Source organism: Bidens hawaiensis, unplaced genomic scaffold (assembly GCF_021521415.1).
Source record: "Bidens hawaiensis isolate Kalapana, Puna unplaced genomic scaffold, B.hawaiensis_p1.1 tig00021494_1, whole genome shotgun sequence".
NCBI classification, from domain to species: domain Eukaryota; kingdom Viridiplantae; phylum Streptophyta; class Magnoliopsida; order Asterales; family Asteraceae; genus Bidens; species Bidens hawaiensis.
In genome coordinates, this window is record NW_027493331.1 from 335,831 (window position 1) to 352,609 (window position 16,779).

A 16,779-nucleotide genomic window follows, 5' to 3' on the forward strand; every position below is an offset into this window, starting at 1 on the left:
AGTATCACACTGCTACATATAAACTGGATTTAAGACTCCATATATTTTGACTAGGGGTGTAAATGAGCCAAGTCGAGCCCGAGCTCAGCTCTTTTATTATATATAAATTATATTATATACATTTTTATTTATGTTTATATATTTTGAGAAAAACCTTAAACGAACCTAAGCTCGGAACGAGCTCGTGTTACCATAAATGAGCCAAATCTCAGCTCGAGCTCGGTTGTAGAATGTGAAATTAATAAATCAAAATCCAAAAGAGGTCAAACACTCAAAACTTAAATAATACACAAGGCTCGACGAGCCTAAACGAGCTTCTCATACGAGTCTCGAACTCGGGCTCGATAACTAGAGTGTGAAATTAATACATCAAAATCCAAAAGAGGTCAAACACTCAAACTTAATAATACACAAGGCTCGTTAAGGCTCGACGAGCCTAAACGAGCTTCTCATACAAGTCTCGAACTCGTGCTCGACAACTAAACGAGCTTCATTTAAAGCTCGGGCTCAGCTCGTTTTGAGATTTCTATCAACCCAAGCTCAAGTAGCTCGGCTCATTGCACCCCTAATTTTGACCACACATTTTAACAAGTCCCATTTATGTTTCAAACCATTATCTTCACTGAAGAAGCAATAATATTACTTTTTTAAATAACTAAGATTCAAACAAAAAGAAGTACAAAGCACAAACAAACACCCAATTCAAAACACATCATATTCTAGTGCTTTATATGAGCCAAAAACAGTTATTGCAAAATACGTACCCTGCAAAACCTCCAACATCAGTGGCCTTTTGATTTGTCTCTACTTTTTGAATCTGTTATAGCATTAATAAAGCATATCAGAAATAATAATAATAATAATAATAATAATAAGGGTAAAGTTAAAATACAAAGGGAGACAAAAATGAGAAGTGTGAGAAGAATTTGTGACCACACAAAAAACCCTTAAAAATAAATTCAAAAAAAAATAATAAAAACTCATAACTCAAAATATAAATAAAAAACAAAAAAAAATATAAAAACTAAAATGTTTCCACCATATTCCCGTTCAAAAAAATAATACGAAAAAAAAATGACGAAAAGACTCAATGACGAAAATGAACAAAAGACACAATTATAACTAAAAAAAAGACACAATAGATCGCAAAATATAACACAATGTTGAACAAAATATAGCACAATGTTGATTAATATAACACAATATAAAGAAAAAGACACAATGTCAAGAAAAAAGACACAATTAATGAAGAAAATAAACACAAAACACAATGATGAACAAAAAAATACGACTTTTTTCACTTACCATTGTGTGTGTGTGTGTGTTTTATGAGAACGAAAAAGACGGTGGAAATATTTTTGTGTTTTTACTTTTTCATTTTTTATTAAATTTTGAGTTATGATTTATTTATTTATTTATTTTAAATTTTTTTGAGGAGTTTTTTGGTGTGGCTACAAATCCTTCTTATCCTTCTCATTTTTGTTCCCTTTTGTAGAATAATTTGACCCTAATAATAATAATAATAATAATAATAAAATCATCAAAAAGCCTTTTAAGCATATAAACTGAGATCAAGAATCATCTACTCCCATGAACAAAGATCATAATGGCTGGGAGTATTGCTTTCAGTCAGAATACTAGACCATATTTTACGGATCATAATTGCATCACATAATCTTGAAACCAGAACATAATACGAAACAACAAGGTTCATTGTGGATAGCGAAATCCATGATATTATATAACTTTTTCAATAAACGAAAGTTTAAACATAGATAGAACAAACACCCTGCTCGAGCTAAAAATATATTACATAATACTTGTCTTATATTAATTTTTGTCATATTCATTTGATTGTCATTATACCAGAGTACCAGACATGTTCATAAAGATATATTTTATCCTTTTCAATAAACAAAGAAATAAAAAAAATCTCTCAAATAATCAAATATTTTAAATGAAGTTTTTAAGAAATTATTGTTACCGTAATTACAAAGAAATGATCTGTTCTGTTTCTACATAATTAACAAACATGCATTTCTACTGACTTCCGGCTTAATCAAACTTAATAATAAAACCTAGAATAACTAAAACTCAGTTTTAAAACATGGGTTAATTGAAGGGCATACCAAATACAAGTGATGTACGTTATGAAACCAAATCATCTAAAAAAATCGAAGATCATCATGTATTGTATAAATAGAGCACCAGAGGTGCTTCCAAGCTATTGATTTATACCTTGTGTGTATGGTTCAAACACCTTTTGTCTTAGCTCTCTCTCCACTTTGCAATGCAGCGTTTACCTTTGTCAAAAACCGCAAGTTCTGGTTGATCAATCAAAAGTAGTGTTTCCATGTAGAAATGCGCAGAAAATGAACCATTTGCCTCAATCCCAAGATCACTGATGTGCTTTGAGTTGGGTTCATAAACACAAAGCGATGATGATTCGCCCCACAGATTTAAGGGATCTTTGATAGTTTCAATTACAGGTTCACCACTGGCGTTGATAGCCGAAAGACGAGGGTACATGCACCAATCAGCCGGTATCCCGATGATTGAGTGCTATGTGCTTTATGTCCAAGGCTTGATGCAAAACTACCATCGAGCCGGGGGTCTCACCGGAAGCAGCCTCTCTATCCCTATGGGGTAGAGGTAAGGCTGTCTACATCTTACCCTCCTCAGACCCTAACATAGCTTTGCTATTGGTGGGATATACTGAGTACGATGATGATGATGATGATGATGATGAATTACAGGTTCACCACTCTTCCTAAATCCCAGTATGCTTAGTATTGTTACATCTGTTGTGGAAATAGTGAATAACTGTGAAAACGAGCTTGGTGCACCACCTTCCATCATCCATACAGCATTCATATTGTTTTTGCGTTCAAGCACAACAAGAGACTTCCCTAGACTTGAGATGCGCAACTTATTCGAAGACCAAGGGTATACAAAATTATTTGGAAGGTTTATTTCTCTAAATTCTTCACTTGCCATATCGAATGAAATAATGAGATTATTTGTATACCTAAATTCACCGACCATAGCACTCAGTTCACTAGCAAGCCAATAAAAAACCCCATCTATGTTGTATCCATTACCAAAATGAATTGATTTACGAGGGAGATTGCTTATTGGACTTCTCCAAGTCCCCGTGCTTAATGTAAAAACCTCAACTTGCCAAGGAATGCAGGTTTCACTTTCCATATCGCTAATTTAGATCAAAATAAGCCCTAATTTAGATCAAAATAAGCCCTAATTTAAATCAAAATAAGCCCTAATTTAGATCAACATCTAAGTTCAGGCACTAATTTAGATCAAAATCAGCCCTAGTTAGATCAAAATCTGAGTTCAAGCCTAATTTAGATCAAAATATGAGTTCAAAGCCCTAATTCAGATAACAATTTGAGTTCCATAACCACCAAATCAACTCTCACAAACATTCACTGGTTCAGGTAAAACAAAAGCCTAAATAACTTCAAAATGATCGATAAATAATAACCAAATCATGACCTCGATATGTAGATTTAACATACAAAATGTTGTAATCGAAAACCTAATAATTTCAGTAATTATAAGCTTATAACACGAATATTGGACATGCATAATTTTGAGCATAAAGAATAATAATAATAATAATAATAATAATAATAATAATAATAATACAGAGGAGTAGAAATTGAAGCTTACCAGAACAATAGTAGAGTAGTAGACACACTAATTAAGAGGATTTTGGTTTCAAGCATAACAAGAGTATATACTACTAGACTACTAGCATAGTATAGTGTAATGTGATTGTAAGAATGCCGATAAACGAACCAACGTTAAATGAATAGTCAGTCCGTGAATCGTTTTGTGAAATGAACGGAAAAAAATTTTATGCTGGTTTATTTAATAAATGAAATGAATCTATTTTCGTTGATTCATTTATGTTCGTAAATGTTAGTTTATTTTCGTTTTTGGATGAATCATGTAAATTTTTATGTTTGTTTGTTTGTGTTCTTTTAAGTATGTACATTTATGTTTGTTTGTGTTTACGTTTGTTCAGTTATATTCGTTTATCTTTGTTAATTTATGTTCGTGAATTGTTATTTGATATTTTAAATGAATGAACATAAACGCACCCGAACATGTTCATTTTTAAAATGAATGAACATGAACTGATATTTGTCTGAATAAGTGTTTGTGTTCGTTTACAGTTGAATGAGCGAACACAGACATGGCCTTGCTTGTGCTCAGGGGCGGATCTAAAGAATAACTATAAATTATGAAGGAACCACCGTGATTACGTTACAAGCACTGGTCCAGCTGGTAAGTGTAAAGTGACGATTTTATGTTCGATTCCGGTTATCAGGATAAATACAATATTATCAGTTTTTGATGATTCTCGATTAACACATGCTTTTAACATGTAGAAAAAGACTATTAATTTTAGGTTAGCCTTAAGTTTTTTTTTTTATTTATTTAAATGAATTTCTATATTGTTTCTACCATAAAATCCCCAAACCTTGCACCTTGTAAATAATTTAACTAATCACCTTACTTTTATAAGGAAGCTTGTCATACCATTAGAATTTTGTATTTTGAAAATGAAACCAAGAATTTTGGTTTGTTTCTCTACTGAGCCCATAATAAATGGGCCGACCCTAAACCGGCAACAAAGGCCCGTCATAATATATGATATTTGTTACCTGTCCGGCTGTCCTACAAGAAGCTCAACTGCTCAAGCCCATTTAAAGCTTTTTTTTTTAATTTGGTTTTAATATGGTAGCAAGGAACACGATGATTGAACTTTGTTTTTTAACGACAAGCTAATTTACTTATAAATATTCCTATTAACCACTTATATGTCTTAGGGACTTGAACCGTCGACCTCTAGTGTAGAGGTGATGCACCTTACCACCGCGCCAGGTCCCTTAATGACACGATGATTGAACTGAAAGCAATGTTTCAAAAGATAGGCCCGACAACTCTGGAAATTAATAGGTCACAAGGCCACCAAGAAATAAAACAAGTTCTCCAACAGTTTTGTTATCATTATTTCACCTTGTTTTTTTAAGGATTTGTTGGCTCATAATAAAACAAGTGGAAATTTTTGTATTTTTTTTTTCAAAACATGAACTAAATAGGTTGAGCATATCATGTTGAAACTTTTATTTTCTTAATAAATAAAACTTAGAATTTCATAAAAAAAATTCAATTTCTATTAGACAAACCTTATAAGAATGAATGTTCAAAACCAAATTCTTATGTTACTTTAGTTATTTGCTTAAATTGTCTAAAGTTAAGGAGTCTCTTGGAAACCTTCAAGATCAAGAAAGGGTTCACAAAAGTTGGAAGCTCCAAAGATGAATAGAAGGAATAAAGGATCACTTGAGAGTTCTTATTCATTCTTCCTCCATATGCAAGTTAAGCTTCATTTACCTTTTTTTTTCTCCATCTTTCCATTTATCTCTCTCTAGGCAAATATATAGTATAGTGTATAAATAATAATGATAAACAACAACAACAACAATAATAATAATAATAATAATAATAATAATAATAATAATAATAATAATAATAGAAATCTTGATTTTTAGTACTTTAAACAAGCATACTTTTCTCACATATACAGAATTTTGATATATGCTAGGGGTAAATATTGAATGTTTGTAAAGTTTGCGCACTATACGAATTACGTTGTTCCATGTTGTAATGTTATACGTCCATGGACTTTATCTATAAAACTAGTTTTTCTACCCCGCGCGTTGCGCCGGGAAGCTGACAAAACCCCATCGCTGAAACCCGGGAGTTGGTTAAACTCGAGCGTTACTACGATGAGTTCACGAATTCGGTCAGTACCAACTTCGTTCGCTACGAGATAGAATTTGAGCGTTAAAACCCAAAAAATGAATTCGCCAAATTAACATATAAAAACATTAACATATAAGAAAACAAAAATATTGAAAATGTTGTTTATTTGGTTGGCAAATCATGTCGGTGGTAAAACCCAAGCAGTGTCGGTCTCGAGCATTGAGTAGGTAACTTGCCACGAATTCGGTCGGTTTTGATTGCGTAATACCGGAACTAAAAAATGAAAAAAATATAAAAATTGAGGTGGACCAACAACCAATTTATTTATTTATTTTTGGGGAGGGTGGTCGGTCGGTAAACTTGTGCATTGGTAAAACCTGTGCATTGTTGGTCATGGGCTTTGAATAAGGTCGCAAGTCTGCGCGAACTCGTTCTGATTCTTTCAGGTTTACTACGGTACCAAAAATAAAACAAAAAAAATTGACGTTTAATCAGTTTCCATTACGAGTATTATGGTTATTGAACTAAAAAAATAAAAAACAAAACTCACCAATCAATACGGTGCCGCCAAATAGACCAATAAGCCACTTGCGGCACCAAAGTTTCTATTTATATATATTAGTAATAGTAATAGTGTTTTGGTGTAAGTCCAATTTTCGAATTTGTTAAACTGTATATATGTTTCTTTAAAGTTTCATATATCGGGTTTACAAAAATCACGCGTTAACAGACTAATACTAGTTCCTTTTATTTTGTTTAAATCATCTACATTAACACTTGCCAACTTTTATTGTGAAAACACAGTTAAGATAAGATCATATATAAACCAAAACATTCTCTTGAAACAAAATTCTCTTGAAACAAAATTCCTTCCTTTTTGCATACTATAAATATTACTAACAAACTTCACCAAGTTGTCAAATTCCTTGAGAAAAAATGGCTAATGCTAAACCCCCGACGCAAAATGCAGCTGGGCCAACACACTCCAAGCTTATTCGAATCATTGCAATCGTCTTGCTTGCACTCATAGTCCTCGTTGGTCTAACCATTCTCATAATTTGGCTAACCATTAAGCCCAAAAAGCTAGTCTACTCCATCGATGACGCCTCCATCAACAACTACAACATGTCCAATACCAACCATCTAAACGCTACCTACAACTTCATTCTCCGAGCATACAACCCTAACAAGAAAGTTTCTATTTACCATGATAAAGTTGACATTGCTGTTTTGTATGATGATGAAACCATTAGTAGAGGAACTATTCATCCATTTCACCAACCTAAAAGAAACGCAACACGATTCAAGTTGAATCTTGCATCACATGACATGTCTTTGCCTGATGTGGTTGCACGAGATCTTAAAACAGAGAGGTCGTCAGGCCAGGTCGAGATGGCTGTGAATTTGAAGGCGAGAATAAGGTTCAAGGTGGGAGGGTGGAAATCAAGACACTACCACATGAAAGTATCTTGTGCACCTATTATGGTTCATTTTTCTTCTTCCTCAAAAGGCTTTCAAAGGACTATTTGTGATGTTGATATTTGATTTTAGGTGTTTGTGTGTGCTTTCTTGAACATGAGGGTCAGTTTGGAATTTTTTTTTTTTTGTTATTTTTATTTTTTGGGTTTGGTTGATTTCAAGTATTGTAATTTGTAACTGTATGTGTGATTTATTTACTTTACGATATCAAATTAATGCTACCTTAATTCTACATATCTTTTCCTACATATATTTCAAATATATATTTTTTTGTATTATGTTGGAGGCTTTAGGTAGATAATAACTTTAATAACTAATATGGTTGATGATATCGTGTAGCTTAGCAAATTGGTTCGATCTCCTTTCATTAGTTCATACATATGATACCAAACTTCTACCAAAAGGATCTAACATCCACTTTGTCCAAGTAGCACGGCAATTACTAGACCGACTACTAAACCAAAAGCAAAGACAAGTGAACAATGTTATTATTAAAAAGTTGCTCAATTCCTTTCAATTGAAAGATGTTCTAAGCCTCCAAATATTCCACCAAATGATAAAGATAATCGACCCCACTAAATCTTTTTTTCTTCCTCTTTTTTTTTGCCACCAAATGAGCCAAATCAAGCCAATTTTGAGAAGGAAATCGATCCACCAGGAAACAATATCCAACCAAGAGCAACTTTGCTCCAAATCCCAAAGAGAGTGATTAGTCAACTCAGGCCAAATGTTACATATCAGACAAAGTACGGAAGTAATATCTACATATTTGTCCATCAAATTATATCGGGTGGGGAGATGATCCATCAAGATCCTCAAAGCATAAATATTAATCTTTCTTGGAATGTATTTACACCAACTAGCGGAAAGTACTCCATCTTGTGGAACATTTTCTAATGTAGACTTGCATAAACTCTCATCATAATCTTGATTGTCCAGCCCCCAACGGTTTGTATACTCTTCGTGCTAGCCAACAGGAAATGCGTATCCTTCATGATTAGCCTATATATTTAATGGTTCCACGTTTGTAAGAGAAATGTCAGAGAGCATATATTACAAGTTTACAACACATAACATGAATAACTTTATAAAATAATCATTATTTATAGGGAATTTGGTTTTTATTAGTCTCAACTATCGTCTTTTGGTCACTGTCGGTCTCAACTAACAAACTGGCTGCTGACGGTTTAAACTTTTAACGTATTTGTTCCTAACGGTCTGCGACTAACAAATTCTAATGCCGTTAGTTTCAGATCATCGGAAAAACGTTTTTGGCTGGAAAACACACATTTTTTTTCCCGAAAACTCAACAATTTTGTCCCAAACATCATGGTAACTTTGTATCGTACCTTTAGGAACCTTTTTTCTAGTAAAAACCCCAATTATTGAGGCCGCCGGAACCCTAGAACCGTCGTCGGAATCAGTTGATGGTGCTTAAGCGATGGTGGTTGGTTGGCGGTGAGTCAATTGGTGGTGGTGGCGGTGTTCAGATGGTGTTTTCCGGCAAATAAAAATTGACTTTCCCGGCTAAAAACGTTTTTCCGGCAACCTGAAACTAACGACGTTAGGATTCTATTAGCCACGGACCGCTATGAACAAATACATTAAAAGTTGGGACCATCAGTGATCAATTCGTTAGTTGGGACCGGCAATGACCAAAAAACAATAGTTGAGACCAGTAAAAACCAATTTTCCTTATATATATCAAGCGCACACAAGCAAAGGCAAGCTCATGGCGAAGAAAACCATATGTAATTGTGAGTCAATCCTACTTATATATCCGATGTACAACTTTTATATTTCTAAATTCTATCAACTACATGCAAGTTACTATTGTCATAAAATGTCGTAGGTAATTATTTAGTAACTTCCACTAGTGATCCAACGTTGAATTTATCGTTGATGATTTGTCGATGAAATTGCCATGGTACTCACCAATGTCACATGTCCAAAATTCATTGTTGAAACTTTCGACACTTATCCTTAGTAGACTTCACTGGTGATCACTTGGTAAATTCCGTTGATAATCTATTTAAAAATGCACCACTCTCATCATGTTTACCAATAAATTATCACCAATGGGTTGTCGAACAGACCTACCTTCAACAAGGGTTAAGTACGGTTCAGTAGCGAAAGTAATTTGTCTTAATGTCACTAATTAATTAAAATAAGAACAAAGACACCTTGTTAGCACGAACTTGGAAACCCAAAAGAAATCGCATACTCAAACTCAAACTTGCATAATCAAATTCAATAATACATCTCCAAGTTGTTTAATAAAAATGCATCAAGAGTTTTAACACGTTTCTTATTGACCACGAGTTTTTAACAACTTTTTTATTCCATAACAACTTATTAGTGACCAACAAGATCAAATTAACTAAACCCGTTTTCAATTAAATATAAATGTTCAACCTTAGAAAGTAGAAAATTCTAAAACATGTGTGTTTTCATAAAGGGACATGTACGATACGCAATCACTTTTAGAATTTTAAGTATATAATCACAAGAACTGTATAAACATTCGTATGCATCACTAATCATATAAGGAGAGAGAGAGAGTTATACGATTACATACTCAACTTATTATCACAGCTAAAGCGTACACAAGTATTAATACAGTTCTTAGGGTTATCTACTCAAAATTAATTATATGTCTTAACAACTCGTATAATTTATATAAAATACATCCCACCTTTATTTACACTAAAGTGTGGTTTTAGAATCTTTGTACTAAATACTTGTTTGAACTTTCCAAAACACACAAACTTTATTTTGTGGGGAGAGTATTTTTGAAGAAAGTATTGTGACAATCGTCAATTTCAGGTTAACTCCGTTAACTCAACTCCGTCAATTCAAACTTAAAGATCATTGAATCTATAACGCACACCTCATTACATTTAAACTAGGGTTTAAATGACGCTTGAACAATTACTACATGTGTAGTCTTTCGGGAATTGCACCGAAACGCAAACGAATTGACGCAAACCATTGGTGAATAAACGAAAAACGTCAAAACAATAATTATGTGATAATTATGTGTTAGACTTATCTGTTATGTGATAACATTGTATAAAACGCTAACTCAAGATGCAAACGAGTTAATTTAAGCTAGAAAAGTGATAATTAGTAGTTGAGGGACCTAGATGTAACATGTTATTATTGTTAATAATAATAAACCCTAACTCTCTCTTCTCTCTTTCACTCTACCCGACGGCAGCCCTCCCCCTCCCCTCTCTCGCGATCGGCAGCCTCACACACACACATATCACACCCGTTAAAGCTTGATTCTTCATAATCGGAGCATCCTACACTCGTTTCTAAGCACCTCTCACGTTTCTCTTGGTTATCTCTGCGTTTTTAAGGTATATATATGAAACCCTAACTATTGAATATCATATATTAAGTGTTTTATGATTGATTATGGCTAGAGGATGATTGATTATGTGTTAGTGATTGATATTGATAGTCATATGTGATTTTGAACGATGAAAGATTGATGAATCATTAATTTTTTGTAAACCCTAAAGGGTTACTACTGATTTTTATGATTAATAATGTTTATTGCGTGTTTTGAGTTATGTCATATGCTTAGGATGCATGCTAGATGATTGTTTATGCTTGCTGAGTTTTGACAACAGTGATTGTTAAAATTGAACGGTGTGTAACTTGTTGAGTATATAAGCAAACTGAGCTAATTATAAGTCTACAAGGTAGTAATCTGAGTCTAGTTTTCAGAAAGTCCAACCACGCCTAATTTGGAGGTGTTTTGGTTGGTCAAACGATTTAAATGCGATTAAAGGTCAAAACTGGTACTGGACAGATTGTAAGTTATGATTAGACAACTGTAACTAAATGTTAATGTAAGAATTGGTTGAGATTATTGATACTACAGTAAACTAGGTTGAGTCTAGTTTCTAAAGAATATAAATTTGCTATGTTTGGACGTGTAAAAGTTAACATTTATGATTTTACAAAAACGTTGTGCAAATCTGAGTTGTGAGACTTGCTGTTGGGTTGTTTTGTAAATATTATATCTCATGAACTACGAGACCAATTGGGTTGGTTCCACTTCTGGAAGTTGACTTGTTGAGTCAGGAACCTAACCCAAGTGGTCTTGCATTTGTTGGATTTTTCATTTAACGGGAATTGCAAATAACTTTCTGTTGCGCATAAATTTGACTGTTGTGAGTTTGCTTTGGTAAATTGATCATTATGAGGAATATATATGGAATAAAAATACAACCAAATATGTTCTGGAAACCTAACACATATATATTTTTGTGATGATTTTTGGTAAATTAATTGAGATGCTATGATCGGTGGAATAGACTAGTTTTACAAGTAAAATTCTGTCGTTAAGAAACTAGTTGCTGAATTTTGTAAAAGTTGCATGAAACATGGTAATTGCTAACTAATTGTCGTGTTTTGACCAAATTGCCCTTGAGGGGAATGATTGCTAATTAATTGTCGTGTTTTGACCAAATTGCCCTTGCGGGGAATAATTGCTAGTTAATTGTTATGTGTTGACCAAATTGCCCTCACGGGGAGTAATTGCTAGTGATGTACATTATTAATATATGACACGTAAATAATTGCTCACACATGTAATGTATCACAAATGTACTTGTTAAAGTCACACACGATTCACAAACGAAACACAAAACATACTGTGTGCATAGGTATTATGTGCCGGGTCTAGAGACTCGATAATATTCCGACAACTTAGAAAAATCTCTTTGTTGTTTTAGAACGCTAGAGAGAGTTTTTCTGTGACGCGCATCTTGGTGATTTATTTTGGGAATACTTCGCAAACAGTGAGTTCACTTACCCCTTTAAACTGTTTTCAAACGCTTTTCACTTGGGGAGATAACATACTCCGAAAACGCTTTTAAGATTTTGTTAATATAGATTATATATCACTTGTAAAGACTAAGTGACAAACGCAAAAACTAAAGTCCTTCATTCACATCGAACCGTTTAATATTGGATAATAGCGAGTCATTGTTGAGTAGTACTACTGGGTTTGACAAACCCCACCCAACGCTAAACTCGACTGGAGGTCGAGTGGGTGTAATCTTGGCTAAACACATACCATGGTCGGGATAGACCTGGTGGCAAGGCAAATGATAAACAGTCAGCTTCGGTGTCGAACACTTAGTAATACTTGTTTTATAGGCTAGCTACCTATAGATATATAATTGACATAACACTATCTGATAACGCAAAACGCTTAACGCAAAACGTTGAACGCAAAACGCTGAACGCAAACGCTAAACACTTTATTTTATATAAACTTGTGAACTCACCAACCCCGTGTTGACACTTTTAGTATGTTATTCTCAGGTAGCCGAGGCGGGCGCGCGGTATAGGATCATGCATTGCTTGAAACGCTTTTGTTATGCAAAATATTTTAAAACTGTTATCTTTGGGTTTAAGTCGTCCTGCGTGACGCAACATTTATTTTATGGTCTTTACGCTTCCGCACTTATTTCCATTTAAATGTTTTTACGGTTTGATTATAACTAATGATTCCGATCCTGTTAGTTCACACCCTCTGACGGTAAAACTCCGTTAGTGGATTTTGAGGGTGTGACAAGTATGTTGTGTAAGTTGCCACTATGATTTTAAAACTACATACCTTTTAGTTTTTTCAAAGTTGTATATTTATAAAACATACCCATATAGATATTGAGCCGAACATGGGCCACATGGCAGCATACATAATTACAATCTTCGTATTAAAAACTATACAATAGCTTTACAATTATTTTATATACGGATGTAATAATTCAAATCACTACAAGCTCAAACACAAACACTAGATACAATGTCTTTCCTTCTCTCTACACCATCATTACATTCAAAAAAGTAATCACATTGTCTTAAACTAATTGTTTGAAGTCACTAAATCATTTGTAACTTCAAAAGTTGATTATATCTTTCATATTATCCCTAACTAAAGGGAAATATAATCATTAGTTAATTGGTAAACTATCCTTTCACCAAGTAAAATTTGTAATAATTATGCTTTTTCATCTTAAGAATGGAGAAATCTGCATTTTGTCTCCCTGGTTTATATCGTCGCGCAATGGGTTAACCCCTGAAAAAGATTTTGCGAAGTTTGCACGTCTGTGTTATTTTGGCGGGTCAGTCTGTGCCATTCCGTCAGTTGATCAAGCATTGACCTGTTAAAAAATGTTGAAATTACGTTTTTCCCCTAAGCCTTTAATTCATTTTAAAAATAATCACCCAAAACCATGTGAATGCCGGGATTCGAACCCGAGACCTCCGGTTTAACAATCCACCAAAACAACCAGTTGAACTAAGTTAGTGTCTGGTATAGCTATACAACCTAAACTATATATTATCACTTTTATCGCTTCATCTTCCCCAATTATAATTAGGGTTCCTAAGTTTTAATTCCAGAAAATTAATTAACACAACTTATAATAATAATCTTGATATTAAAACAACATGTTGTTGTCTTCATCAAACTGTCCTGCAATTCATCACTGGTAATATTATCTCTCTAATTTCTATGGTTTATATGTCTATCATGATTTCAGTTTTATTTATAAGATTTTGCAAGTTTTGATGTGGAAAACCAGTGTATTGACCGGGATGTGATCGATTATTGCAATACATTGCATAACCTTCCACAGTTCTACTTGCTCTGTTATAAAAGCACCAAAAGACACATGACCGGAAAAACGAGATGGCCGGAATCCATGGCGGCGGCATGGTGCCGGAGGTTAGGGGTTTTGATCGGAATGAATTATGGATGCGGTGGTTGAATTATTAAAGCGATTGGTGGTGGGATTTGAGAAATTCGAGGGTTTGAGTGATGAAATCTAGGGTTTGAGGATTTGGTTAATTGTTATGAAACTAATGATGAAGATGATGATATTAAGAGGGATTACTTGGTGGTGGGTTTGAGAATTTGAGGTTGATGATGATGAAGATGAACTGATGATAATGATGAGGAAGATGAACTGATGATGATGAGAAAGATGATGATATTAAGATGTTGTTAATATGCTCCTGCTGTAGAACATATTAATTATATTAATGATAATCATATTAATTATATGATAATGATAATATAAAATATAAATAATATTAGTAAATGTTACGGCTGCTGTTGCTATTATTATTATATTATTATTATTATTAATACTATTATTATTATATTTATTATTTATTAGAAGAAGATTACTAAAATATCCTTAATATGTTGGTACTATTACTAAAATACCAATAGTCAACTGACGGTAGAAGTCAGAAAAACCCGCCGGAGAAACATAAGGGCCCAAGGTTCGCAAAATCTTTTTCAGGGGTTAACCCATCGCGCGACGATATAAACCAGGGAGACAAAATGCAGATTTCTCTAAGAATGTGATATTCGTTTTGATAATAACAAGGTTTATTGGCTAAAAAAATTCAAATATTCATCGTTTAAAAAAATGCATCCCTATATTAGTATCTAATTATATACAATATCAAATAAACTTAAAAATAGCACAAAAACCAATAAATGTATATGAAAGTTATATATAAAGCGGATTCATATTATTCAAATCAAATCGTTTCGAGATATTTTTTTAAATTACAACCTCGGTTCGAATATGATTAAGTATTCAAATCGAATGACCTGAAATTTGAATTTAAATTCTTTATTCAAATATCTAGAAGGCTATGTGTAATTAGCTAACACCCTATGACAAAATCGGCTCAAAGGGCATTGAACACCGCCCATTGAGGCATTTTTAGGCGGACAGATAGGGTGAACTATCAGTTTCAGGGGCAAAAAGGAGCAGTTAGGCTCGTCTTCCAACAAAAAATTTATTAGTAGGCTCTATCAGTTTCGGGGGCAAAAAGGAGCAGTTATTCTTTTAATTTCATGAAAGTCATTTTTTTATATAAATATCAGTTAAAAAAACTTAATAAAACTGATTAGTTAACGATGGATAGTAAAACTATTAAACACTTTAGTGGGTATGTTTAGTGAAAGCGCTTGTACATACATAACAATGATCTAACGTTTTCATTTTAAAAACGTATTTCTTTATTCCCATAGATTTTTTTTAAATAATATTGCTAACGATAAAAATAATAAATAAATAATAACGAGTCAAAAGAAAACAACTAAAAAGACAAATATATAAAAAAATCAATCTCCTACTATATCTTTTATAGTGTATGACAATTGACGAGCATAAAAGAGATACATTTAGCAGACCCTTCAAAATAATTAAAAGTTAATTTTATTTACTTTATTATTATTATTATTATTATTATTATTATTATTACAAAATAGGTGTCACTTATTTTCTTTGTAACGGTAAAATGAATGACTTTATGTTATATCTTTATTTGATTCTTTCATTCTAAAGCTATAGATTGAGACAAGTGGAATATGTTTGTTGTGCTTTTCCGGTTAAACAGCATAAAAGATTAACAAAATTTATATTTCGTTCCAAAAAGAGGCAAACAATTTAGAAGTGACAACTTGCATCACCTTTACATGCACATGCAATTAATATTTTTTTAATAGTTAAATCTTTATAGTTCTAGTGTTTATTTGATTAAAAAAATAGTTTTAATGCTTGATAAACGTCTATTTTCCATCGAGCCACTAAAAGGGACATAAGTACATTCAAAACCCGACAATTTTAATCCAAAATATCCAACTACCACGACCCATGTCTAATCTTCTATTATTTTGATATATGATATATACACATTTTAAATATGAAATTTAATTGGTAGATACTAGTGTTTGTTAAATTTGGAATGGTAACAACTTTGATATGGTAAAATTGGTGTAATTTTAGTGTTAGCCATTTTACTTTGTAACATTGTGGTTGTATCTCATGGGTGTGTATGGGTCCGTTTGGTTGACTTTGGGTTAAAACTGAATCAAATACCGAAATGTCAGTTTTTAAATTTTGAAAACTGTTTGGTTCGGTTTTTTCATTTTTATCATTTAGGCTTGAAATTTTGGGTTGAAAGAAAAGATGGTAAAAAAATAACGAATTTGGGTCTGAATTTGTTTGTCAATTAATAATTAATGATTTACGATATATTTAGCCATTTAGGTTGATATATTTGGATTAAGGGGTATATAAAATTATTATAATTTACTTAAATTAAAATAAAAATTCTATAAGTTTGCTTCGGTTTTTACGAAAACATAAAACCAAACCGTTGATTTTATTTTCGTTTCGGTTATTTCAAGTTTTTTTTTCTTTTGGTATGAAACATGTGTATATAATGTTTTTGGTATGAATTTAAATAACACCACACTTATACAGTTATACTTGTCTTGTGTTCGAGTGCATTAACGCTCTGTTACCGAGTTCAACAAATAAGAGAAAAGAAAAGAAAGAAAGAAAGAAAAATTCTTTTACTTTCTTTTTCCTTTAACCTTTACTTTCTTTTTTTCCGTTTCTTTCCAAACTGAAAAGAAAATCAATTCATTCTAATTTATTTTTTATTTCT

The 16,779-nt window shown here is 32.7% G+C and overlaps 1 protein-coding gene across 1 annotated transcript; it reads left to right on the top strand.

Moving 5' to 3' along the window:
• Positions 1–6,670: 6,670 nt before the first annotated feature.
• LOC143563494 (uncharacterized protein At1g08160-like) lies at positions 6,671–7,419 on the top strand. The gene has a single exon (XM_077051023.1). The coding sequence runs from the start codon at positions 6,733–6,735 to the stop codon at positions 7,339–7,341; it is 609 nt and encodes a 202-aa protein (XP_076907138.1). The 5' UTR covers positions 6,671–6,732; the 3' UTR covers positions 7,342–7,419.
• Positions 7,420–16,779: the final 9,360 nt, after the last annotated feature.